Raw genomic sequence first — 27343 nt, 5'->3', positions numbered from 1 at the left:
TAATCTTGTAAATATAATTAGCATTACAGTAATGACATCTTATAAAATTAACATGTTCAATATAAAAGGAAGTACTTAAAAATACAGATTTTATATTTCAAACAGAAAATATTTCAGAAAAAGTCAACACAATGAAAAACATCAAGCTATTTTTTTCAAAACCTTCCATTAAGTTATTTTCAGGAAACTTCCATTCTCTAATGTAGCAAATAACTTCCATTGCCATTTTTTTCAGGAATGTATAATATTTTACACATGGACACTAACTATCCTTGAAAGCTGTACCATTTTGTAATATTTCCAGCCTTTTTGCTTGCCCGGTACCACATTTCTGATATGTAGCACAATAAATGGGGTTGTTGCTAAGTAGATTTCCAAATTTCCTGTGAATGTCACTCATATTTGCTCCCCTTTTCTTCCCCCCCGCCCCAGTTCTTTTCCATTTTTGCATTTGCGACGTGTGGCAGCTACACTGGACAATTCCGCCTCAGCGTCAATTGTCCCAAGAAAAATGAGAGCAAGCTCAATATAGAGGTGGAATTCTCCTACCCCTTCCGGTGAGTTAAGCCTTAATTGGGGCTGTTCAGTGAATAAACTGTAAAGGAATTGCTGGTGAGCAAACGTTTACACCCAAGATGATGTTTATGGACAAGAACACAGCACATTCCAGAAATAAGTAAGCTATAACCAGTGGGTTGCACTTCTGGTTTTGACAGTCTATGTCCAACACCTGATAGAGCTTTGGGATTCCCAAAATGCCAAGCAGGGTCAAACTAGGTTATTACATGGAAGATCATCAAGGAATGTTTGTAGGCATACAAAATATCCAAGAAGAAAGGAATGACAAACCACTATTTATTGTTGCCAAGCAAACAATAGAACAATGGAAGTAGGGTCAATACAAAGGGAGTTTATCTTTTCTGGATAAAGGACAGAAGACAAGTTTGACCTCTTGATACATATGTGGATGGGTATATATGTGGATAGAGGCATGCACATATGCATGTCTGGGCGTGTGCTTTTCCAACAGTCATGCAGAGAAATCCAAGGGGCCCATTAGCAGAGCATCTGGTAATGGACCTCCACAATTGTTAATCCTTAACTTGTTGCATTGAGGACTATATTTACCCTGAACCTTGAGGATCCAGCTACTATCATGGCTAATAGCGACTGCTGCCATGTAGTAGATTCCATTATGAATTATACTAATCACTTTTTCATAATCGGGGTCTAATTCTGTGACAGTAATCCCCACGATTTTGTTTCTTCTGAAATTAGTTCTTAAGAAGAGTATGTTCTTGATTTCATATGTACTGAGAAAGGATGAAATCTCTCTCTCTCACACACGCACACTCTTTGTGTTCCTCCTGTAGTATTAGGCAGCTTTCCTTAATATAACACTTTCCAAATGGGATGCTGGGAACTATAATCCAACCCAATAACATCTATCTGGTCCAGTGTAACCAACGTTCACCCAAACTGGCTGCCTTTTTCCTGTGAATCCCTGTTACATATTCTTTTCTCTCTTCTCCAGGCTCCACCAGGTGTATTTTGATGCTCCCACCTGTAAAGGAGGCGAACAAGACAAGGTTTTCTTGATTGGAGACTATTCTTCCTCTGCTGAATTCTTTGTCACCATTGCAGTCTTCGCCTTCCTTTATTCTCTAGCTGCGATTGTTGTCTACATCTTCATGCAGGATAAATACAGGGAGAACAACAAAGGTCCCATGATTGTGAGTACAGTTATAGGGTGATAGGATCACAAGCCATTTCTGCACACGTGTCACACCTGATACTAGTACCCTTTGAATTAAACTCAGCAGGAGTAGCTCAGTGGTGGGATTCAAGTTTTTTTTACTACCGGTTCTGTGGGGGTGGCAGGGGAAGGATACTGTAAAATCTCCAGTCAGAGGTGGTATTTGCCGGTTCTCCAAACTACTCAAAATTTCCGCTACCGGTTCTCCAAAACTGGTCAGAACCTGTTGAATACCACCTCTGGAGTAGTTGCTTCTGAAGAGGACACCTAGAATGGCAAGCAGGCATTTGGAAAACCTTCAGAAATCCATTGGGAAGGATCAAACGTCACCCATCATTAACAATAACTTTACATTCAGGTTGTTCATGCCACCACCTGATTGAATAAAGAGTGCCTTTTGAATGTCCTGTTTTGTGCACCAAAATATTAAATATTCATTAGGAACAGGAAGTTAATTGATGATAGCATGAGGCAGGATGTCTAAAGTATGTTGAACAAATTAACTATGAAATGATGGGTTCTTTATTTATTTTGAATACTGCCATATTGCTATAGTTTAACAGGTAGTCCTCAACTTACAACCATAATTGGGCCCAACATTTCTATTGCTAAGCAAGGCATTTGTTAAGTGAGTTTGCCCCATTTTACAGCCTTTTTTGCTACAGTTGTTAAATGAATCACTGCCATTATTAAGTTAGTAACACGGTTATTATGTGAATCTGGCTTCCCCACTGACAAAAGATTATCACATGGCCCCGAGATATACAACTGTCATAAATATGAATCAGTTGGCAAACGTCGGAATTTTAATCACGACCAAAGGGATACTGCAATAGTTGTAAACTGCTGTAAATCGAGGACTTCCATAGTTTTATCTCACTGCTGACCCATTGCAAGCATTAGTGTCAGGTGGGGGCTTCCTCCAAAGTTTCTGAAACCAATTTTTACTTACCACCAGGGTCTATTATTTCAAAATAGTGGCCTATCTAAGACCACCTAATGACCTTTTAGCTGAGGTGAAATTTAAATAATCAATTAGGCAATTTAAAATCTTGGGCTTGAGTGATAGACCTGACATTGACCATTGAGTTGCTGAACCTTCACTCTCATCCTATACCTGAGCTATAAATAGCCACTATCGCAAACAGAGGTGGTATTCAGCAGTCTCTCACCAGTTCTGGAGAACCGGTAGCAGAAAATTTCTGAGTAGTTCAGAGAACCGGCAAATACCACCTCTGACTGGCCCTGCCCGCATCTATTCTCTGCCTCCCGAGTCCCAGCTGATCGGCTGGGTCTTCTTTTGTTGCCCTGCACAGGAAAATGGAGATGGAAAACAGGTTAGTGGGGTGGGGAGGGAATGGGGATTTTACAGTATCCCATGCCCACCAAGCCATGCCCACCAAACCGGTAGCAAAAATTTTTGAATCCCACTACTGATCGCAAAGTCTTCTACCTATGCTGAATTAGGGTTAGGGTGTGCTGGGAGGCCATGACAGGATCTTGGTTCTGGATTTCTGAATATCATAAGAGAGGCTTATGATATTCACGGACAAGATCCCCAGAGGTTTACTGTTCTTCACACATTGGGTATTTTTTCCTATAACCTCATTGGGTTTTTCTTCTTCTTGCTGCAGGATTTCATTGTCACAGCTGTTTTTGTGTTCATGTGGTTGGTGAGCTCTTGCGCTTGGGCCAAGGGGCTTTCAGATGTCAAGGAGGCCACTGACCCTGATAATGTGATAGAAGGCATGTCCGTGTGTGAGGAACCAGAGGTCAAATGCAAGGAGGAATATGAGCCCGTCACTTCTGGCCTCAACACTTCTGTGGTAGGTCCTCCATCTTACTGTCTTAAGAATATGATTAAAGTGTAGACAGGATTTTCATATAGGGTCTATTCCTGGAGGCTGAACATGCATTTTATAGCTGTATTTCTTAGCTATCTTTGATATAGCTTTGCAGTATCTGGTGTGTGGGTGTGTGTGTGTGTGTGTGTGTGTGGGTGTCCATATGAGTCTGTTTTCTATATTTTCAAAGAGTTCATTTGTACTTCTGGCTTTCAGTTAATGAACTCTGTACCAGGACAAGTTTGTTGTTTACATGGATGTGTTGGTGTTTTGCGCATCTTTATTTGCTGCTTTGTAAAAATGCCTGTGTGTCTGAACTTGGGGTGATGTCTGTACTGGTAAATGTCTTATAATGAGCCAGTTTCAAGAAAACAACCTTAATTGTTACACTTGTGTCATATTACCATTTGCTGATCCAAGTCAGATCTACTTGCTATCACATAAATGCCACAATTCTGTTTTCTGGTCTGACTTGTAGCCAGATATAATCCTTTTGTTTCAGAATGCTACTGGATAATTTTTTATTGTGCAATCTGTGAGAAAAGGACAACTAGGCCCTAAAGTTGGTGTAGGCCTCTGCCTAATTGAAGGCCTCAAATTAATAATATATTATAATGCTGGCTGTGCTGATTTTGCAAGCATAGCGAAATATTTGCAATCTGTTGAGCTGCAGGCACAGCCATATATGTGCTATCTGCTACTTCGGCAAAAACATATATTTGCTGGACAATCAAAATTAGAGCTATTTTGGATCATGAATGCCTGGGACATTGAGGAAAAGGGAAATTGAAAGTAGCAGATGGTAAGCGAGTTGGCATATATGTACAAGTGGGTGTTAATTGATGGACAGTATGAGGGAATAGGGAAGTACATCCAGTAAGGTTACATACCACGGGTGGGCTTTAGAATAAGAAGGGGATATAAGAAGGAGATAAATCTCAAATCAGGGTCACTGATGGTAGCTACCCTTTCTGGAGTTATCTACTGTCTCTGGACTGCATTGCAATGGGCTATTGATATAAGTAATGTTATAAGTAATGCTCTGATGGCTTTTCATGTTCCAAATTGCTCATGAAATAAACTTCTGATCTTAAAAGTAAGATTTATTCTTGTGGTTTGTCTGTATATCTCTTTTACTGAATTATTTTTATAACAAATCCATCCTGCCTCTTTCTTTGAATTTTGTAAGAGGCTCCAGGTGAGGTTATCTCCTGTTTATAGTCCTCTCATATTTTCTCATCACATCTTCTATCCTTCTTCATGTACACACATACACACAGCCATTAAGAAGAAGACACTTGCTCCACGGGACAAAATAAGCTGCTCCTTTGTTGAATTACTTCTGAAGCTGACTTTTAGAATTCCAGTTTGGTTTGGTCCATACGGCTGCCTTGTCCTGATAGTAAAACTGCTGCATTCTGTTTGCAAATCTATTCATGACTAAGCACTAATGACTAAGCAGAACTGCACAGCTCAAACAAATGAGCTTTTTTAAATTGCTGCTACAACCAGAGAACTTTTGAGGTCCTAGGGAGCTTCTCAATGCTTTTCCAGTGAGATTAATGGAGATTAGTTTTAAACATAATTTTTTAAAACCATTTACAAAAAATGCTTAATTGTTACATAATATTACATAGACACTACAAGGCAATGTAAGCATTGCATAAAAACTATAAATTTTTTAAAAGAAACCTTACCATATGGTAAGAAAAAAATGAAAAAAAAACTTGATACTAATTTGGGGGGGAGAAAAGTCAAAGGAGAAAAGAGCAGAGAAAGAGCAGAGAAATAAAAAAACACAACTAAGCAAAATTAAAAACTCAATCCCCTACAAACCTAAATGCAATTTATTATAGACAATATACCATTTAAAGGAGAAGAAAAGAAAAACATATCAAACCCTTTAGATAATATTAGTTCAATTTCATCATGATTCAGGTTTTGAACAATTGATTAAACCTACGCCATTCAGAATCATATTGTCCAATTTGGCCTCTTCTTTAATACAAACCTTAATCTGACAGCTGAGATATGATAAATTTTATCAAATCACCCTTTAGAATCTGGTACACAATCTTTTGTGAGTGAATAATTCCCTGCAAACTTAATAACATTTAACCCTGTTAATTAATTACTATATATTTTCCAGAACAAAATTTTGTTTAGATAGGTTTTTTTATTTGGAGGAAATAGGAAGGCATAGACAAGTTGGAATAATCCTGGCCCAGATGCTTGTATTAAACAACATTTTTTTTGTTTGTTTGTTTGTTTTGTAGGGGAAATGACATTATTTGAGACCAGGGAAAGGAATATGGTAATTGTGCCAGTCTAAATACTTGTCTTATCCACTAAAATATCATGACCCTTCCTTGCATTTAAAGATAAGGAGAAAGGGTGATGTTATTTAACTGGGTAGTCCCAGCATTTTTCAATTTCTTTTTTAGTGATCCATGATTGCAGAAACTTTGAAAAAGACGAAGATATAAGCTAGTTCAGAATTAGGACTTTCCTTTGCAGTTCTTCAGTCTATGATTCAGGTTATTGTTTGGCCTATCTCTATTGTCAGTGTGCAAGGGGGCACAACAGCTGCATAGAATAAGAGAGTTGGACGATGCCATTAAGGTTTTTTTTCCCCTCACTTCCTAAATTAAAATTAGAAGAGATCAAGAGTTGGCTTTAAGACAGTGTTTCTCTGGGTCCTGTCAGCCAAAGAATATCAGGTGGTGGGGACCAAGACACATATCTTCTCTACCATTGGCTTTGCCCTCTGGAATAGTCTCTCTAAAATTCGTATGGCCCTGACCTTGCTGGCCTTTCAGAAGACCCTCAAGATTAGACTATGTGTGCCTGAGCTTGGGGTCCAAATCTATGAAGGGCCTTGTTTCCTAGTTATATTGAAACTGATTATGATATCTCTTGGCTGCTATTTGTATTTAATTTCTTTTTTTGTATTGTATTTTGACTATTTATGATTATTTGTTACTCAGAGTCACTGGTTTGAGATAGGCTTCTGTACATAACAAATAAACAAATAAATAAATGAATGAATAAATAGCTAGCCTTCCTGTTACTGAAAGTCATTCTTTTGCATCTCTGGGATAATAAAGGACAAGTCATGACAATTTTTAATGACAATTTTCAATATGATACATGGCTCCCCACAGTTATTTTTCCTCAGGATAAAATATCCAGCATCCACTTCCTTCCATCTACTCTAGCATAGGTTTCTGCTGCCTGGATAGTTCACGTTGTTCATCCTAGTACTCATCCTGCTTTGTGGAAATCTTTCTTAAAATATAGGATCCGAAATTGTACCTAGCACTTGAGGTAGGTTTGAGTCTGACCAATGAAGAATGAAGCCATTATTCCTCAGGGTTAGAGCTGAGCTATTCTCCATGCAGTGTTTTTAAGAGGTAGGGCTGTTATGCCCCAGCTCTTTCATCAACTTACCTTCATGTTGCCCATAGGTTTTTGGCTTCCTGAACTTGGTGCTTTGGGTTGGAAACCTATGGTTCGTCTTTAAAGAGACTGGATGGAGTGCCCCTTTCATGAAGTACCCACCAGCCCAGGAGAAGCAGCCAGCACCTGATACCTATGGAGATAGCTACAACCAAGCTCCAGGATACGGACAGCAGGACACATATGGGCAGCAGGGTGGATACCAGCCTGACTACAGCCAGCAAGGCTATGGTCAGCAGGGAGACTTCGGCCAGCAAGGTGGCTATGTCCAAAGCGGGCCCACTTCCTTTGCAAACCAGATGTAGGCGGGTGAGTCATGGAAACATATGGGGAAATGGAATCATGTAGTTGTTGCATATATTGTGCTGATCCATCCCATGTTATACGTGACAAGGTTTTGCATGATAGGTTATGGCTCTGCTAGCCCTGTGGAGAAGCGAGGACCGATCTAAGGCTCTGTAGCCTGACCCCTTTGATCAAAGGAAATCTTATTTGGCTTTCTTCCTTCATGTTCAAATTTATAAAATTTCCACAGATACTGACAGTGCCCGAGAACTTTTATTCAAAGTTCTCAGAAGATGGAATTCTACATATGCTACTACAATCTACATTTTTTGTCCTTCGGCAGGACCATAGACGTTTATATAGATGTATGCCAATACATGGTTGTTGTTTTTGAAGTAAGCCTTGTGAGAATTATACTGGCAGGTAAATTCTTTCATAGTTAATGTTGCCCATAAACATTCCAGTTCAGTAAATATAAGGATAGCAGTAGTTGAGTCCCAATTATCATATGTAACTAGAATATATGGTTTCTTTATTCTAAGTTTGCTTCAGCCCTAGGTTCTGTGACATGCCTGCCTAACGGGGTCAAATCTTCACAAATCCAGTACCCTCACAGAGGACTATCAAAAGAAAATCCCCAGAACTTTCTAAGCTCAAACAATTCTCAAAGGAAAAATAACCATAAAAACTGGTTTAAAACCAATCATGTTTGAAATAGAGCGTATTTATATGTGGCATTATTCGGTACAATTTTGTTATAGAGATGTAATAAGCTATATATGTGCTCTGTAGCAGCAAAGACCATTCACTGTTTATCTGAGCTTGCCTGCATGCCATGCCATGTATCCTACAAATAAATGTGTAAGTTCTGTAGAAATATGTATCTGCTAAGTGGAAATGATGGCTTGCATAGTGATATCTGTAGCTTCAGTTGATGTGAAGCAAATAGTAACATCTGTACAGGTATGCAATAACTGGAAAATCTTTTATTATTCATTGTTTGTTATATGTTAAGTCTTCATAACTGCCTTAGAATTATCATTTGAGTACTTCAAATGATGGTAGACAGACTGATGATGAAGTTCAACATGTCTTATGCATTGTAAGCCTCATGCAAACCCAGCATCAGGTAGACACAGGTGGAAAAGTCCAGTCCCAATCAAAGATCACAAGGAACGTGTCTGTAGGAATCATTTATTGGCTTGGATTTTTGCTTTGATGTATTTACATACAAGCATTTTTTTTAAAAAAAAATAGAGAAATAAAGGAAAGCAGATTTTTAAGAGCCATGGTGGCGCAGTGGTTAGAATGCAGTATTGCAGGCTACTTCTGCTGAGTGCCTGCAGTTTGGCAGTTGACTCAGCCTTCCATTCTTCTGAGGTGGGTAAAATTAGGACCCAGATTGTTGGGGGCAATATGCTGACACTGTAAACAGCTTAGAGAGGGCTGTAAAGCACTATGAAGCTATATATAAGTCTAAGTGTTATTGCTATTACTATTTTCTTTACGTCTGGGGAGAAAGGAGCCAATAGCTGGATGGGAAAGAATCTTAGATAATAATTCTGAAAGGATGAGGGGTATGCTAACAAGATTCGTTAACTCTTTGAAGAAATACAAAAGAGGTTCCATTGAGAGACAGGAAACCAGTCTAAGATTTAATATTATGCAGCATGGTTCTGCATAGTAGTTAGTAGTGTCTATGATGGGAAGCAGAGGTGGCATTCAGCAGGTTCTGATCAGTTCTGGAGAACCAGTATGGGAAATTGTGAGTAGTTCAGAGAACCGGCAAATACCACCTCTGCCTGGAGATTTTATACTATCCTTCCCCTGCCACACCCACCAAGCCATGCCTACAAAACCAGTAGTAAAAATTTTTGAATCCCACCACTGATGGGAAGGGTCCAAATCTGAAAAATGGCAGGCATGGTATTGTGATCAAAGCTCTTCCAATTGTACTTGCATTAATATAGCACCTCTGTACAAAAGGTGTGGGGATTTGATTATAAGTCATTGCCTATCATCATTTTGACACACATATACACAGAGACTGGGGTTGTAACTTCAGGAGAGTTATGTCTATGCATATGTTTTAATAGTTCATGCAGTATGGATGGAGGCTTATCCTTCTGCCTATCGTTTTGTCCCATTTTAGCTTTTGCAACCCTGCATTTAGAGTTTGAGCTTGTTACCACACAGAAAAATTGAGTCATGCCCAGAGATTTAGCAAGTAGTACAATAATTCAATCCATGACAGTTTCTCACCACAGTTGCCCTTAGATTGTGCCTACACTAAAAGGAAATCAGTGTGGCTGTGCTCCCTCAACATACTAAACCATAAACCATGGTTTATAAGCTGCAGTAGCTAATCTAAAATTAAACAAGGTGTTGCATGAATCAGATCAACTATTAAGCTGTTGTTTATTTGGTTTAGTATGTTATATGAACACCGCCTTTGTAATATGTTAATTACTAAATTAATTAGTTTTCAGCAGCAGTTCTGTCCCATTACATATTTAATGGTACCCCAGGATAACTGGAAAGGTGTTAGCTAACCTGGTCACTAACCCACAGGTGTTTAGCTTAAATTCAGCCTTACAAAGATCAAACTACCTCCATAGTTGGTCAGATTCAATTTTCAGTCTCTGCATGGTCACACACAAGGAGTGAAAAATGAAAAGAAAAGGTGAGAAATCAGTCAAAGAAACAAAATAACCCTTCAATCATTTTACTATTCTTTATCTCTTTTTTTCTCCCTCTTTGTGGTGCGAAATAAGGCAGGGGATGACAGCTTCTTGGGCACAGTAATGAGCCCACTGATTGGGAGAAGAGAGATTGTGTTGCTAGTGCTGTGAAGACAGCAGTTGGGAATAAAATGCCATCAAAAAGTTGTGAAAAAGAAGTGAGTAAGATCAATACCTGGGCTGTGAGATCTGTATACAGGAAATTTTCTAATTTGCTTAATAGATACATTAACCCAAATGTTTCAGGTTCCTCTTGAACCCCAAACTTCATTTTGCAGTACCCACTCCTACAAAATGTAGCTAAACTCTCTTTTCTTTCCAAGGGAAAAACATTTATGCTCTCCTCAGCTCATGGAATGAAGAAACCACTTCTCTGTATCCATCTTCTAAGCAGAAATAAGCAATTTATGGCACTCTGGATGTTACTCAAACATAACTCCCAATATCCCTAGAAAGTATAGCCAGAGTAAGGACTGGGATTAGTGGTTGGGACCATGTGGATGGCAACTGATTGTCTATTTCTGATAAAAATCACATATTTTTTATAATAGGTGTAAGTATATAAACAAGAAAACATTCACGCTATATAATTATACAAAACTGCATCACGATTCTGTAAAAACCTGTATTTAAATTATACTGTGTGCAATTCATATCAACTGAATGCCAACTTATTCACAGACCAAGCTATATCAGGACCAGGATACTAGAGTTTCCCCCATTAAAATTGCCCACCTGATCATGCTGCATCTGGTTTGTTTTGTCCTGCTAACAAATTTCCAAAGGAATTGTAGTTAACAAACCATCTAATTTCTTCTTGCTGTCTGCCTAATTTGTACAGCAAGCAACAGTTTATGGAAAAGAATGGGAATTATTATCATTGCATGTGGGAGTTTGAACATTCCCTTCCCAGTGATGTTGTCCCATTGGGTGTTTCTTCCATGCCAGCTTGGCACTTCCTCACTTTGTGTATGTGTGTTTTAAAGAGAAACTCTTGTCAAAGGCTTTCTGTATCATTTCTGATTTGGTCCTGAGAATCAAACGAGTAAGCATACATAATTTGCAATAACAAAAGAAACATTGGTAGCGTACCAAGCTTATTTAACAATAAAACCTGAATTGCATTAAGCTTCCTGCTCTCCCACTGGTAATTTTAAGATCATGTGGAAGAATACCAAGTTTGTCTTCTCGGTTCTCAAGCCAGAGAAAGCTTGCCCTCTTGGCAGATTTCCACCTCAGGCAGCAAATTTCAGCAGCCACACACAGACAGGAAATTCTATCTAATGCGAAATTATTGTATTTTAGACCAAAGATAAAAAGAGGGGGTTGCAGATTTTCTGATTAATGTGCTAAATCTAAGTTGGGTAGCTTTAGAGAGTTTAATGGGTTTGAAAATGAGGCACAATAGGCTGCAAACTGCTTCTTAACCAAGCCTAGCTTGGATTTAAATGGAAGTCACCTGGTTAAATTTTACTTATTTATTCATTCATCCCATTTCTACACCACCCATCTCATCTAAGTGAAATGGTATATTTACCTAGATATATTTACCTAGGTAATGCTTTCTGTAGATTTCAACTAAGGCCAACTTCCTTACTCTATACACCAAGTTGGAGTGTCATCCACACAGTCTATTCTTGTCATGATGTAGAAAAGGACAGCTGTCCTGTCCTTTCCCCAAAGTTGTCTTGGGAGGGCTGTCTCCACATGCTTTGGAACAGGTTTCAGAGTGACTCAGGATTATCAACTCTGAAAACCTGAAGTACTGTATATATTGTGCCCAAGCAATTTGGCACAGGCATTGTCACAGCCATGTTATCATGACTTTTCACAACCCAATCTAGCCAACCAATCCAAGCAGCTTGGGCTGAGGAAATCCCAGCACTGTAACCATTTTAACCAGAGGTTTTCAGAGTTGACAATCCAGAGTCACTCTGAAATCTTTTCAAAGGCGTGTATAAGAAAGGGGAGGAGGAACAGCATAATCAAGACTTTCAAGATTTTGCTGTGACAGCCAATCTCGATAAAAGTTCTAGTCTTTTGGTAGAGTTGATTTTCTCTTCTTGCCTGCTTTTTGGGGCTGACGCTTAGGCCAGGCAGGCCCCATGACACAGTGCTCATGGTCTCCTTGAACCAAGACAATTGCCAGAGCTGGGGACCGAGGATAACATCTGACAGACTGCCACTGTTGTCCTAGAGAGAGGAGCCTCTTTCTACTGATTTCTGCTAGGATCTGGCTAAGATGTCTGCCTGTCCTTCTCTGCTATATCAGGATGTCCATCAATTGCGGGATGATGTCACTCATTCTGTGTTCATTTTTGGCTCTTTTTTTCTCCCTTTTCTCTCCACAGGTTCCTACCCCCAAATAGAAGGCGTTGTGAGAAGGAAGCAGCCATCCCGTCCTGGCTCCCCATGTCCCTTGTGCGTGGGAAGGGAGGGCTGGTGGGTGATCATACTGGGAGGTGGCTGGTGGAGCCCTCCCACCCCCCAGGATGAATGTAGATGTTTGTGCTGTTTATATATACATATATATTATATATATATGAGAAACTATAACTAGAGGTAGACCGCTCCCTCTCCCACTGCCCCAATGCCTCATGCATAACACACTTCTCCACACCATTGCCCTCCCCAGGACAGTTTCTTGACCTTTGGCCTCCCCAAGCCTATCTGCTACATTCTCCAGCCGAAATGGGTTGTCGGCTCTCCTCCCTTTCTCTCGCCATTCACTTTGAACCCCATCCCATGCTTTCTGTATTGTGGAAGGCATTCCAGCACTTCGGTTTTCCTTTGACCCTCATCTGATGCCAAGCTTTCCTCCCTCTCTCCTCTGCATGCCTCTAAGATGGGCCGGAAGCTGGGCCAGAAGGGGATGAGGTAGAGGGCAATTGGGTTGTTTTGAGTGTGCAAACGCCAGGCAGGTTTGGGGTTTAAGAGGTTTGGGGGTTCAATCCTCTAGCAGCACTTTAAAAAAAAATTTTTTTTTTAAACATAGCCTCCATTCCTGACTTCACCCCATTGATCTATGGGGTAGGATAGAGGGCAAATATATTTGGGGGAAATTATCCCCTGATTTCCTTCCAGCCAGGTATCTATAATGGGCTGTGAAAATAACCTTGAGGACAAGCCGCAACCAAGGCACCAGTCGGACAAGAGAAATCTGAGTCCAAAGCAGGAATGAAATTTGAGCGAGAGTCTTAGACTTGATCCTGCCTAGTTCTCTTCAGGATAAAAGGCGCAGCAGAAGGGAGGAGTGAAGGCACATTCAGAGTTGCAAGACTGATCTTAGCTCTTTGAGGTTAGGCCTGACTTAAATACCAAAGTCATGAACACTGCAGCTCCTTTAATTATAAGGGCTACAGTAATAGAATCTTGCAACTCTGGCTCCTCCCCACACCCCCTTTATTCTTTATTAACCGGGGTGGGTAGAGTCTGAGATGCTTTCCCAAATTCTAGTTTGGGCCTACATTTCTTGTATCTGATCATTACCTTGGTTGCAGCCGTCCTTCCTCTTCCTCAAGGATATTCTCATGGCCCGTTGTATCAGGGGAGGAGGGATGCTAAAATGGGGAAGCCTCAGAAAGATCCACAACATGGAGGTGCTCATTGTTTTGAAGGGATGTGTATTGACCATCTCTTGAGAAAGCTTTAGCCTGGTTGGGAGGGAAGAGCAAAGCAGGAGTGGGGGGACTTGTTCCTAGTGAGCTGTTGCACCAGAGGTCTATAGTTAAGGGACGGGGAGATTGCGGGGGAGGCTTCCACTATCCACCCATCCTTTCCCCATGCTTTTCTTAATTTTCATTCTCTCTTTTTTTTCTTTCTCTTTCTCTCCTAAAACCTGTATTTGAGATGTGATCATTTAATCCATCCAGATTCCATACTTATCATCAGGATGGTTAACCGCTGAACCTTTCCAATCATTAAGGCTATCCCCAGCCTGGTTCACATAGAAGCCTCCATACATGATTGTTTATGACAGGTGTATCGAGCCGCCCTCGGGCTTCACAAGCCAATGTGACCTGCGTGGTGGCATGTCCCAAGAGCTCTGTCTATGCAGGACATCTATCAGCTGCCATGCTCTCAGCAATCACCATGGTGGTCCAAAATTACACAAGCTGAAGAGTGAGACAGCAGTTTATTCAAATGCCATCTCTGAGCTCTGCGATTTTCAGAGAACCACCCACTTGCTGGATGTATCACATTCTCACACAAACCAAGCCCCTAAAAGCCAGAATCTGTAATCAACTGCAAACATGGTGCGTGTGAAATCATTCTGATCAATAGCCTTGTACAATATGATCTGGAGTGTTTGGTATCAGGTATGTTAGCTCTTAACATAATAAACAAAGTTGATTCCATGTGAGCTTGTGTCCAAATAAATATGCACTATCATTCAGATTCTTGCTCTTAAACTCTCTAATTTGTTCTGTTAATCTGAGCCCTGTCACTGACTTCTCCCTTTTCCTTAGCCCTGTTACTTTTTCTCAAATTTATTCACCATGTTTACATTGATCTCCCCACTTACTCATTTTTCCCCTCTAAGCCATCCCCTAATTCTTGCTCCTCTTTTCTCCCTTTAAAACCTCTGGCTTCCAACTGCTCCACTTTCCATACCAGCCAAAGCTTCCCCCTTCAGCCCAGACCCCTTCATTCTCCCCCTCCCCATCCCCAGTGGCACTCTGACTATATATTACTCAGTGTCTGTGTATCTGATTGTGCCGTAATTGTGCGTTTCGGTTTGTCCGGCTCTTTGCCCCGGTCGATATTGTGTGATTTTTTCTTCCATCTTTAAATGACAAAAAAAAAAAAAGAAAAAAACACCACCAACAAGAACAGCAACAAAACTTCAGAAAAATATGCATTATTTCCCCAAAATGCCCCCTTATCCCCCCAAAATTATAGAAAAAATGGATAAAAACCAAATAAAAACAGAAAGAAAATGAATTTAAAAGTAAATGTTTGATGCGTCTTTATTTGATGTTTTAATCATGCTACCTATCTTCATATTTTAGTCATGTATCTTTTTGATTGATGAAAGTTCCTCACTCCCCACTGGGTATTCCAGATTTATTTATCCGTATACGTAAGTCCAAGTGATCATCAAAGGGCTTGTAACTCTCCAGATCCCAGCCACTAAAGCTGACTTGGTTAGGGGAAACTACATTATTAAAAGAAGAGTTAGCATTTGAAAATGGGCACCTGTGCTCCCTTGGGTAAGCAGGATTGGCGAAGGAAAGGAAAGAAAAAAGAATGCCATGGCATCTTCTTGACCTGCCTGAAGCCTCAAGACTAAGGAAAATCTGCTTTTTAAATTGTTCTTGAATGATTTCACTTCAAGCTAAAAGTGCAACCCATGAATGCAGTGTTTTTCAACCACTTCCAATCAGTTCAGAAATAAAGGAGTCATCTGCCATTAAATAGAGGCACATAGTTTTTCTTAGCCCTTTATAAACATGGCCTTTTCTTTGCTTCATAGCATATTAACTAATTTGGGAAAGATTATGGGATGAGCAGGAACCTAAGATGATTTCAAAGAGCCAGAGACAGGGCAGCCAACCAGTTTTGCTAAGAGGAGGTTAATGCAGGAGAGGACGAGGCTGAGCCCAAGAGAAGGGCCAAACGCATCATTAGTCTGCGCCCACAAGAGATCTAAGTCCAGCTTACTTTGAATTCCTTAACTACCACCAAATTGCTTTGACGCTGTTAGTAGTACAGATTCTTGTAGAGAGCTTAAACCTACAATAAATTTTTATACCCATTTGAACTGCCTGGATCGCCTGATTTCCCTGATGCCTGACAGTTAATCTGTAGAAATTAATAAGGGGAAGGAACATAGAACTGTCACATCACTGAAAAATAAACAGGATATATATGGAAAATATATTCAGGTGTCGTATGGCACATTCCACACAAGTTTTAAATGACTCCCTGCTTGTGATATATAAAATGGCTAACTACAGCTTACATCCACAACTGAGCCCAAAATTTCAGTTGTTATGCAAGACAGTTATTAAGTGAATTTTGTCCTGTTTTGTCCTGTTTTACTTTACAGATGTTAAATGAATCATTGCAGTTGTTAACATGATTGTTAAGTGAATCTGTCTTCCGCCTTGATTTTGCTTGTCAGACGGTCACATGAGTCCAAGATATGATTATGCAACCTCATAAATATAAGTCTATGTCTGAATTTTGATCAAGTGACCACACGGATGCCGCAATAGTTGTAAGTGTGGAAAACGGTCATAAGTCACTTTTTTCAGGACCACTGTAACTTTGGTCATTAAACAAACAATTGAAAGTTGAAGACTACCTGTATGTACTTACAGGCTACCAGTAATTAACTGGCTGACAGCTATCATTAAGGTAGCAATCAAATAAGAAAAATAGAGAAACCCAAGGAAATACAGGTAGTCCTTGACTGACAACCAGATTTGAGACCATAATTTCTGTTGTTAAGCGAAGTATTTGTTAATTGAGTCACACCTAATTTTAAGACCTTTTTCATTAGTTGTTAAGTGAATCATGTGGTCATTAGTTGAATCCAGCTTCTCCCATTGACTGTTTATCAGAAAGCAGTTGAGAAGATTGCAAATGGTGCTTGCATAATCCTGGGACCTTGCAACCATTGTATTTATGTGCTGGTTGCCAAGCTCCCAAACTGTGATTAAGTGACCATATTAGTTAAGAACAGTTAAGTGCAAGGAATGATTATAAACCACTTTTTTTTGGTGCTGTTATAACTTCAAAAAGTCACTAAAAAAATGATTGTAAGCTAAGGACTATCCAAGTCATTTTTGCATTTTCTAATCAAACGACTTTCAACCATTTGTATGTTCTCCTTTTTGTTGCACAGTTTTGTCAACAGGACTCAGACCAACTCTGGAGACTGTGAGTTAAGGACTGATGTATAAGCAGTGAAAGATCACCAGAGTAAACAAAAAGATCTTTAAAGCTTTGTCATCTCAGAGAGAAAGTTTTGAACTTGCTGCAACTAAATTTCTGTTCAACAATCTTCCTGTTCACAGCTCTGGTTCTTGGAAATGCCATCCAGCTGAGATAACTGTCCAAACCAGTATGTCCTTATCATGAGTGACACGGTCTAGTCACAAGAGTGAATCAATGAAGTTTCCCTTGTGTCATGCAGAAAAGATGTTGAGGAAATATGTTTGATTCCCACTCAATAAAATGTAACTCATACTGTACACTTGTCCTGGAGGACATTTTATGAGAAGAAAGGGAGCCTGTTATAACTGGTAAAATAGCATGTAAGAGTTCCATTTTAAACTGTTTCCTACTTACTAGTGTGGCTTCTCTTCATTTGTTGATCATTCAGAGAGCAATTCCTCTTCGAAATTGCTTGTTCAGGGCAAGAACTACTTCCTTAATCTCAAAGTGCAGAAGGTTATAATCCTTAGGCCAGTCCACCCAAACTATTTTTGGTGAAGAACAAGGTGGTCTTACTTCCTTCCCACCTCATGACAGGAGTGGCTTGGAGAGGTGACAAAACAGCACCACTATAAGATAAAAAGCAGGCTCACTTGAGAAGCACAAGATGGAACATGTAGCATATCTCTCTCTATAGAGAAGAGATGGGAACTATGGCCCCTTTATGACCTGTGGTCTTCGACTCCCAGAATTCCTGAGGCAGCCAGGCTCACTCAGGAATTCTGGGAGTTGAAGTCCACAGGTCATAAGGAGCCATAATTCCCCACCCCTGCTGTAGAGGATGCTATCTTGGGTGTGTTGTGTGGCATATGCTCTGCTCAAACTGTGCTCCAGTTAAGTTCACTTATATCAAGTACTGGGGTCTCCAAACTTGGCAACTTTAAGACTTGTGGACTTCAATTCTGCTGGCTGGGGAATTCTGGGAATTGGAAGTCCACAAAAGTTGCTAAGTTTGAGACCCCTGGCCTAGCACACGGCAGCCTATAGCCAGGGGTGGGATACGACAGGGTTAACTACTGGTTCGGGTTTTACGAGCTTCCCTGCACACTGTGAGCCACGCACCTGTAAATCGTCATCAGCATGCTTTGTGTAGAGATGCAGCCTTTGAAACAGCCTCTTTTCCTGCTGTTTTAACTGCAGCTGTGCCTCGTTTGGCAGCTGAAGTTGAAAAATCAGGAAATAAAGATCAGGTAAGAGCCCGAGTGAGCAAAAACATCAGCAGACATAGAACAAGTTCTATGTCTGCTGCTCTTCAGAGCTACCGGTTCTACAGAGGTGGACAGAACCGGTAGAAACCCACCCTGCCTATAGCTAAGGTAGGTTCTTAGCACTTGAGGACTAGGGAGAAAATTTCAGAATACGATGTCTGTAAAACATGTCTTTCACTGCAATCATCTCAATTGGAAAAGTCAATCACAAATGTTTCCTAAACCAAACAAATTTATCTAGTCCACAGAGAAACTCTTGACATAGATGGAACTTATACTACTTCCTGTTTTATTCTCACTTGATAATTGAAAGGTAGGTGAGAAGTGATGATCCCACCTAACTGAGCACCATAACTAAATATAGATTTGTGTATATCTCTCTCCTGGTTTTCTTAGCAATTTTGTTGTGTTCCTGTAATTGTGGGAATAGTTTCTTCAAACAGGTACTTTATTGAAAAATCAGCATTAGCATTTCAGCATTTCCCCATAGTTATTTCACAGTAAGTATGTCATAGTATTTTAGTGTTTTCCCCACTGCAGGCAAATTCAAAGGTATTAAGACAGAACTTCTGTATTCAGTTTGAAAGTGTGATAGTGATTGCAGTGCTTCCCAAGCCTGGATAAATTACCCCAAATTAGGTAAAACTGTTTTTTCTTTAGGTAAACACACCCAATCACAACAGCAGGGGTGGGTTTCTACTGGTTCTGTCCACCTCTGTAGAACCGGTAGCTCTGAAGAGCAGCAGACATAGAACCAGTTCTATGTCTGCTGATGTTTTTACCCACCCGCCCACTTACCTGATCTTTATTTCCTGATTTTTCAACTTCAGCTGCCGAACGAGGCACAGCTGCAGTTAAGAAAGCAGGAAAAGAGGGCTGTTTCAAAGGCTGCTTCTCGGCACACAGTGTGCTGATGATGATTTACAGGTGCACACCTCACAGCATGCAGGGAAGCTCGTAAATCCCGAACTGGTAGTTAACCCTGTCGTATCCCACTTCTGCACAACAGGAACATTTAAGTTGACATAAAACATTTTATCCACATTGGGTAAAAAGGAATTTATCAGAAGAAATTTTAGGGAATGAAGGAAAAAGTTTGGCAAGCACTGCTATACCGTAATAAGAAAACTCCATACGCAAGTTTATTTGAAATATTTTTTAACTTTCATTTATTTATTTTCTCCAGCAGTTAGTACATTAAAAACATATGCAAGTACCATATGCAGTTTTCATACTACATAATAATTCTAAAGATTTTACCAATTTTTGAAATACATAAGAGACAAACAAACAAATCCTTAAGTAGGAAATTGATAATTCATTTCAAAACCTGTAATTATTATCCATACAGATTCATTCATCTATTAAATCAAATTCTATTAAAAAGTCAGAACAAATTGGAGTCACAATATAATTTGAGGAAAGTTTCACAAGTGAAGAGACAGTAATTTTTTTTCCCTCCATGGTGTGCAATTCAATCTATGATAGTTAAAAAGAAGGCAACTTTGCATGATTTTGGGACCAAATTATTGTATGAACTTTAATTTAATCATTTTTTTAAAAAAATCACATATTTATTTATAATAAAATCAGTTGGAAAAATCATTCCTATTGATGTCTTAGGCAGCATCCAAAAAGGTGCATCCCACACATTTGGAGAAGATAGCAACGAAACTGCATCTTCTAGCATGAGAGACGGGGAAATGTTTCTTTTAAGAAAACCTCTGCCAATTTTTAATAATTTTTTTTAAAGAAAGTAAATTTTATTTGTAAAAATAAAATCTGTGGCCAATTTAATTAGGGGACAATTTTAAACCAACCCGATTCATTGGTTATACCTCTCAGTCTCTGATTTTTTTACATAACTGTGCATATATCAAATAAAAGGGGATTTAATTAATAAAAAAATAAGAGAATAAGAAAACAGTCCATCAAATGTAACTGATAATTATGAGATAAACAAATAAGCAACAGGAAGTACTTCCTAGAACAACAAATTTTGTTTACTTAGGAACTTAGGATTTTTTTCCACAGGTTATTGCAAGCATGTGGGAGTTCAAATAAGTACTGTGCTAGAAACCTACTTCCTTATGCCAACATTATTTAGAAATGCTACTTCTGTGTTCATTAATATTTATACATCACAATGTTAAACACCATGGGTTAAAAGCAGAATATTAAGGCCTTCTGATAGCAATGGTGGCTAAAATATATAACAAGAAGTGCCCAGTTCAAATTTGGTCTCACCCACAAACTTATTAAAACCGCAATCCCATTCAAAAATAAACTTTTCATTTCATGATTGTAAGATAAGAACAACTTTATTCATCTCCAACCTGGCATCTTCCAGGTATTTGTAAAGGTTTCTTTACTAATATAATTACAGGCATTGAGGAACAGACACTTACATTAACAAACCTTACTTCAAGATACATTAGGGGGAGTGGGAAAGTTGGCATTTGTATCCAGAGCAAATATAAGCAATCCAAATCTTCAAAATCTGAGGATCTTTAGTGGAAATACTGTAAACAACTCACACACTTTTTAAATTTAATTCTCCATAACAACTTTTACCCCAATTTAAGATAGCTTAAATAAATTATGGAATTCCTGGTGGCAAATTTGTTATCAAAAGCTTGGTCTTCTTATCACCAATAATTCATTTTCCTTTAGAGCACATAAAAAGGATTCCTGAAGTTCTCTTCCAAATATTTCCAAAATCCAGATCTGTCTCAAAGTAGGTTTAAATCCATATCTTCAGGAGAATCCCTTTCGTTTAAAATAGGAAAAGTTGGCCAAGAAACTAAAACATGCATCTTTAAATTTTAGCCTTATACTGTGTACATTATGCTCAAAAATAATGATGAAAATCTGAAGTAGAATTAGACAAATTCCTTAAATGTGCAAATGAAAAGGAATTTCTAGGATCATGTGGCATTTCAGATTTGAAGAGGAAAAATTCATTGAGACCTTACACAGCATGTATTGGCCATTTATTAAAGCAGGATCTTCTCCCAGGATCAGATAGTTGCCACACGATCCCAAGTGTCACCCTCTTCAAGTCCACATCAGGAAGAAGAACCTACAAGATTTATTGGCACTCTAATTTATTGATATACCGGTAGGTATTAGTAATAGAATCCTGAAAGTTAATTGCATTTTCCTTCCCTGTTTCCCTTCCTCTTATATCAAATAAAGTTTAGGCAGAACCACATTGAGTTTCTTTCTAGTATTCCCTTCCTGTTCCAGGTTTGAATCATGTTTTGCTAACTGCCACTGCATATCTTCTCTATGGTTGTTGCTGTGGTTTTCTACATCCAGGAAAGAAAAAGGGCTTGGTTGGTCAAGAACAAGCTTATAAATTATGGTTTAATCAACAAACCACAATTTTTTAAAAAATATGGTTCAGTATAATGGAAGACAAGTAGAGGTAGGGTATTATTTTTCCCAGAGATCAGATCCTGTTTGAGTGTGGAAAATCCATAGGTTGAATCTCCTCCCACTTCTGGGCCTGATGGGCTGCCCAAGCTTTCAGCTCAAGGGCCTTAGCAAGAAACACGAGCAGAAGAGTAAGCACATCTCCTTCAGCTGTGTGAGCTCTGGATGGTTCCTCTCTGTAGAAATACTGGTACAGATTTCCCAGCTTATAGCTCAGGTATGGCACTCTAAGTACATCCTTCAAAGCCTGCAATGTGTCAAGGCATCCTGTATTTGCAGGCAGGTCGGTGCCTATTTGCCACAGTTCTTTACGTAGCAGAGGAAAGTCGAAGTGGAGACCATTGTGGGCCACTAAGCAAATGGGATGAGCTTGCCGGTCTAAAAACCCTTTCAGGATCTCCATCAAAGAACGGTTGTTTTCCTGCTTACAGTTCTCTTCTAGCTTTTGGTTGCTGAGCCCAGTTATAGCCTGTGCGCACAGAGTAAAGGGTTTCTGGGGGTCGATGCAGAGGATCAGCTTGTCTATGATGCGAGGCAGCTGTGGTCCTTTTGTCTGTGGAAAGGGCTGCAGGGAAGATTGGTGAACAGCAAAGAGGCACAGCTCCGCTATGCGCGGTTGGTCTCTGGGCAACCCGGTGGACTCAATATCAAGGAAAACAAACGTTTGGTAGAAGTCCAGAGGTTCAGTCATGGCTGGCACAAAAAAGGCAAAGCGTGTTAGAATCACTGTTAGTAACAACAATTATGTGGCTTTATCAAGCATTGCTTCCTCCACCAAGAACCTGCCTGGGTCCCTGACTATCATCATCATCATCATCTGAAAAGACACGCCTCATACTCAGTTGTTCATATTAATGAATAATGCTCCACAGTCTGACATACAAAAGAGGAAAGTCACTGTTCAATTGTACAAGTGAGATTTCCCTTTAGGAGAAAATTATAGTTTAATGTTGCTAATGGTCTTCCTGTAAGGTAGGAGAAACTCATATCCATATGGCAAGATGCCCAGAATTTTTTTATTGGTTAGATTTCCACACAGCACTTCCTCTATCAATTTCCCTCTACAACAACAACTCTGTGAAGTAAGTTAGACTGAGGGCAGGACCTTGGCCTCAAATCACTCAGAGGGATTTCATGCCTGAGGTTACCCTCAAACTGGGTTCAACTGCATAACCACAAATCCAGGACGTCAACCACTATACCACATGAATGTCTTCTCTGGTCTGGAACACAGGACATAGAACAATAGGCCTGGAAGATCCTGTATCATTCTGGACAAATGGCTGCCCAGTCTGTTCTTGAAGGCCTTCAGTTTTGGAGCACTCACAACTTCCAGAGGTGAGCTGTTTGATTTATTGTTCTCATTGCTAGAAGACTGGTCATGTATGCTTACCAATGTAAGTTTCACAATCAATAGCTTACAATATGCCATTGTCAATAACTCAAAGGGGAATTATGAGCACTCCTTTAAATAGAAAGGCAGACAATAAATAAATCTTGTTCAAAATAAAATAATTATGAGCACTCCTTTAAATAGAAAGGCAGACAATAAATAAATCTTGTTCAAAATAAAATAAATCTGGATTCTAAATGGTGAAGCAAACAATAAGTTCATGTTGCACTCTTACAAATATTATAGCCAGAACATCTGGACTGGTCCAGAAAAGCATTTTCAACTCATAAATGCTATTTCCATTAACCATTTACTATCCCAATCAGGGGAAATAATGTGAATTCCTCCAATGTGACATCTGCCAGCAATGCCCCTCTGGGTTCTTAAGTAGGCCAGACAGTGCAAAAGAATTAATGGACACAAGTTTGACATCAAGACTCAAAATCAGAACAGAGCTATATCAGAGCATTTCAGCTTTCCTGGATCCTTCCTAGCAGACCTCATAGTGGCTAGCTTACAAAAGTGGGACTTTAACAGCAGCATCAAGTGAGAAATGGCTGAACTCACATGAAAAAGTATCCAGGCAACCTCAGAAGGTCTCAACCAATACAATGAGTTTGTAACATACTACGTTTGTTAACGGGTGAGATATTTAGCAACCTCCCTCGCGTATATCCTGCACTTACATAAGCGCCGTTCTCTCCCCTTTTCTCCCCAATTTAAATCCCACATCAGCCTCGCACTCCCTTCACCCGATGACGTGAGCTGCAATTTGCTTGTTGTCAGTCGTGAGAAGTGCCACCCGAGCCCTCCTGATTTGGACCCTCACAGACTGACTGACTGACCCGGCTCTCCCCCTGCAATAACTGGGGAAGGGTGCCCGATGGCTTGAGACAGAGCCAGTCAGTGCCACTGCCGTATTTCGCTCCTTCGCTTTTCAAACCCAGGGAAAGGGGGAAGCCAGCCTCGTTTTCTTCTTTCCTGAATAAGACAAAACATCTCCCAGGCTCATATGCTGGAAATGGACAGGAGAGACGCGTTCTGGGTCTCATTCTCACCTCCCCACGATTCTCCAGGCGCAGAAGGGGCAACGCTTGAACTCCCGGCACGCTCGCTCTCTAGAGAAACTGAAAGCTACATGCTCGGGCAAGTCCTTGGCCAGTGGGAGGGGCGAAGGAGATGCGAAGGGCAGTCTTTTCCCCAAAGTCTGATGGGAGATGTAGTCTTTTTCCTGCTCAATGGAAGGTTTTCTTGCAGTGCGGGCTCTCTTTTGTCCGCCGAAGGCGGGGATGCGGCTTCTCCTTTCTCCTGGCGTGAGCCCGTTTTGAGATTAGAATCTGCTCATGGAGGATGCAACTAATACGGTAGTGTCGAAGCTCCATTCGCAATATCTGGCTGAATTTGTATCGGTGCCAGCAGAGGAAGACCATGGGAGGAGAAACGTTTAGGACTGCCTACTGGTATCTGGTCCATAAAATTCTGGACGATCCTCAAATGACAGCAAAGAGCTGAAGGTTTCTTTGTGTCTTTGCTGCCACTGCGTGGCCTTACAGAGTGTTACGCTCAGATACTTAAAACGTCTGGATGACCTGATGCAGACTGAGGGCCCTGAGCTGGGCAAACAGGCCTTCCTTGTGTTCCCAAGTCATCTGATAACTCTTATCAGCATTTAGTTTTCTTTAGAAAGTAATATAAACTTTCCTCATGTTGTCTGGACATTCTGAGAGATATAGTCCCAACATAAGGTAAACCTCACCAAACTTGACAACTCCTTCTTGCTTAAAAGTCTGTGCTGACCAATTGGCCCCCATCTTCACCCGAATCTTCAATAGATCACTAGAGATGTGCTATGTTCCTTCCTGCTTCAAACGTTCTACCATCATCCCAGTGCCAAAGAAGCCCTCCATCAAGGAACTGAATCACTACAGACCAGTTGCTCTAACATCTGTAGTTATGAAAATCTTTGAAAGGCTTGTGCTGTCCCACCTGAAAAGTTTCACAGATCCACTGTTAGATCCCATGCAGTTTGCATACTGAGCAAATAAGATTGACAGATGATGCTGTTAATATGGCTCTGCATTACATCCTACCACACCTTGAATCTCCAAATACCTACGCAAGGGTCCTCTTTGTAGACTTCAGATCAGCATTCAATACCATCATTCCACACACATTTCTAACTAAACTAAACCAGTTAGCGGTACCTGAATACACTTGTAAATGGATCATAAGCTTCCTAACAGACAGGAAGCAGCAGGTGAAGCTAGGCAGAATCACATCCGATACCTGCACAATCAGCACAGGGGCCCCCAAGACTGTGTGTTTTCTCCACTTTTTTCTCCCTGTATACCAATGACTGCATCTCAAACGATCCACCTGTTAAAATACTGAAGTTTGCTGATGACACAACAGTGATTGGTCTGTTCGAGACAACAATGAATCTGCATACAGACAGGAGGTTATACAACTTGCCTTGTGGTGTAACCGGAACAATTTGGAACTGAACACACTCAAAATCGTAGAAATGGTGGTAGACTTTAGAAGAAACCCTCCTATACCTCTTACAATACTAGACAACACAGTATCAACAGTAGAGACCTTCAAATTTCTAGGTTCTACTATATCACATGACCTAAAATGGACACCTAACATCAAAAACATCATCAAAAAAGCACAACAAAGAATGTTCTTTCTGCACCAACTCAGAAAGCTCAAACTTCCCAAGGAGCTGCTGATACAGTTCTATAGGGGAATTATTGAGTCTATCATGTGCACCTCTATAACTGTCTGGTTTGGTTCTGCAACCCAACAGGACAGACACAGACTTCAGAGGATAATTAGGACTGCAGAAAAAACAATTACTACCAACCTTCCTTCAATCAAGGACCCGTATACTGCACGAGTCAAAAAGAGGGCTGTGAAAATATTTACAGATCCCTCACATCCTGGACATAAACAAAGGTACTATAGCAGGTTGTAAGGTGTTCCAAATAAAGTTGCATTTTGTAATTAACTGTTGGTAATTTGGTCAATGCTGATGCTGCTCCAGATGTTTTAAAACTACTGCTCCAGATGTTTTAAAATTGCATCCAAGGCGCCTATTATTGTCTATTGAAATGGACACCTAATATTAGAACCATCATTAAAAAGGCACAACAAATAATATTTTTCCTGTGTCAATTCAGAAAGCTCAGACTGCCCCAGGAGCTGTTGATACAGTTCTACAGAGGAATTCTTGAGTGTGCCTTTGTACTTCTGTAACTGTCTGGTTTGGTATAGAAACCAAACAGGACAGGTACAGACTTAAATGGATAGTTAGGACTGCAGATAAAAACAATTGCAACAAGCCTGCCTTCCATTGAGGACCTGTATACTGCACCAGCCAGAAATAGAGCTGAAAAATATATACAGGCCCCTCACATCCTGGACATAAACCGTTTCAACTCCTCCCCTCAGAACGCCCCTGCAGGAATTTGCATGCCAAAACAACTAACTAGACACAAAGACAGTTTTTCCTCTCACGCCATCCTTCTGTTGTTGTTAGTCCTGAAGTCGACCCATCGCGACCCCATGGACAACGTTCCCCTAGGCTTTCCTGTCCTCTACCATCCTCCAGACTCCATTTAAGCTCAGGTCTACTGCTTCAGTGACTCCATCCATCCCCTCCTCTTCTTTTGCCCATCCTTCTACTAAACACCTAATTCTCACAGCATTGTCTTATGCCTAAGGATATTTTCCCATGTAGCAGGGCTGTGTTACTATTCCTTCTCATCTTTCCTATTACCTTCTCCTATTGATATCTTCTGATTACCAGTATTGCTTTGTTCTTTGTATGTCCTAACTGTACATACAAAGAACAAATCGTAAGACAGATTTCCCTCCAGTGCTTAGAGCTTAAGCACGGGAGACAAAATATTTGTGTGTCCAATCACACTTGGCCAATAAAAGAATATTCTATTACAACCGGTACTGCCCTTCCTTTCTTTTGCCACGGACGTTCTACTTCTATTATGGTTGATCACACAGTCGGCCAGATGTTTAGATTGGATCTGGCATTTTTATCAACCTATGGAGTCCTTCCCAAGGATCTGGGATAGGCAGAGGTTGATCCCTGACAGTGTTAATTATTATTACCACCATTATACCCGAGGGATTCCGCCTCGCCTATAACGTCTGCTTCCTCCGTTTCCTGAGCCTGGAAGGCGGCAAACGCGCGTCGTTCATTTGCGTTACCAGTGCCAAGAAGTGAAAAGATCTGAAACGCAAAAGGCCGG

The 27343-nt window shown here is 40.2% G+C and overlaps 2 protein-coding genes and 1 long non-coding RNA gene across 7 annotated transcripts; 2 read left to right on the top strand and 1 right to left on the bottom strand.

The window, feature by feature from the left end:
- Positions 1-432: 432 nt before the first annotated feature.
- On the top strand, positions 433-8629 carry SYP (synaptophysin; the record flags this gene model as incomplete). The annotated part of the gene is made up of 4 exons (XM_087918587.1): positions 433-557; positions 1535-1733; positions 3391-3582; positions 7068-8629. Coding segments are annotated over 4 exons (813 nt in total), but the record flags the coding sequence as incomplete, so codon positions are not given.
- A 1488-nt stretch (positions 8630-10117) lies between these two features.
- Positions 10118-13425, top strand: LOC148123874 (uncharacterized). Its single transcript, XR_015740486.1, has 2 exons — positions 10118-10243; positions 12437-13425. It is a non-coding gene; the product is annotated as an uncharacterized LOC148123874 (long non-coding RNA).
- A 5954-nt stretch (positions 13426-19379) lies between these two features.
- Positions 19380-27342, bottom strand: TREX2 (three prime repair exonuclease 2). Of its 5 annotated transcripts, none has more exons than XM_087918584.1 (2): positions 27215-27342; positions 19380-22369 (listed from the first exon to the last, which is right to left on the bottom strand). In XM_087918584.1, the coding sequence occupies exon 2, from the start codon at positions 22365-22367 to the stop codon at positions 21693-21695; it is 675 nt and encodes a 224-aa protein (XP_087774710.1). In that variant the 5' UTR covers positions 22368-22369; positions 27215-27342; the 3' UTR covers positions 19380-21692. The 5 variants fall into 5 exon arrangements, with proteins under 5 accessions (XP_087774710.1, XP_087774712.1, XP_026567139.1 ...); XM_087918586.1 differs by having other exon boundaries at positions 27204-27301; XM_026711354.2 differs by lacking the exon at positions 27215-27342 and adding an exon at positions 24128-24266.
- Between the last annotated feature and the right edge of the window lies 1 nt (position 27343).

The sequence above is a fragment of the Pseudonaja textilis genome, unplaced genomic scaffold, assembly GCF_049901715.1.
Source record: "Pseudonaja textilis isolate UNSWEBS1 unplaced genomic scaffold, rPseTex1.2 PTEXCTG108, whole genome shotgun sequence".
NCBI lineage: Eukaryota > Metazoa > Chordata > Lepidosauria > Squamata > Elapidae > Pseudonaja > Pseudonaja textilis.
The sequence above is the reverse complement of the archived record's forward strand: the minus strand, read 5'-3'. Positions and strand labels throughout refer to the sequence as shown.

Excerpts from the sequence above, each read along its gene's own strand:
- TREX2 (XM_087918584.1), bottom strand. The coding sequence starts at position 22,367 with ATGACTGAACCTCTGGACTTCTACCAAACGTTTGTTTTCCTTGATATT.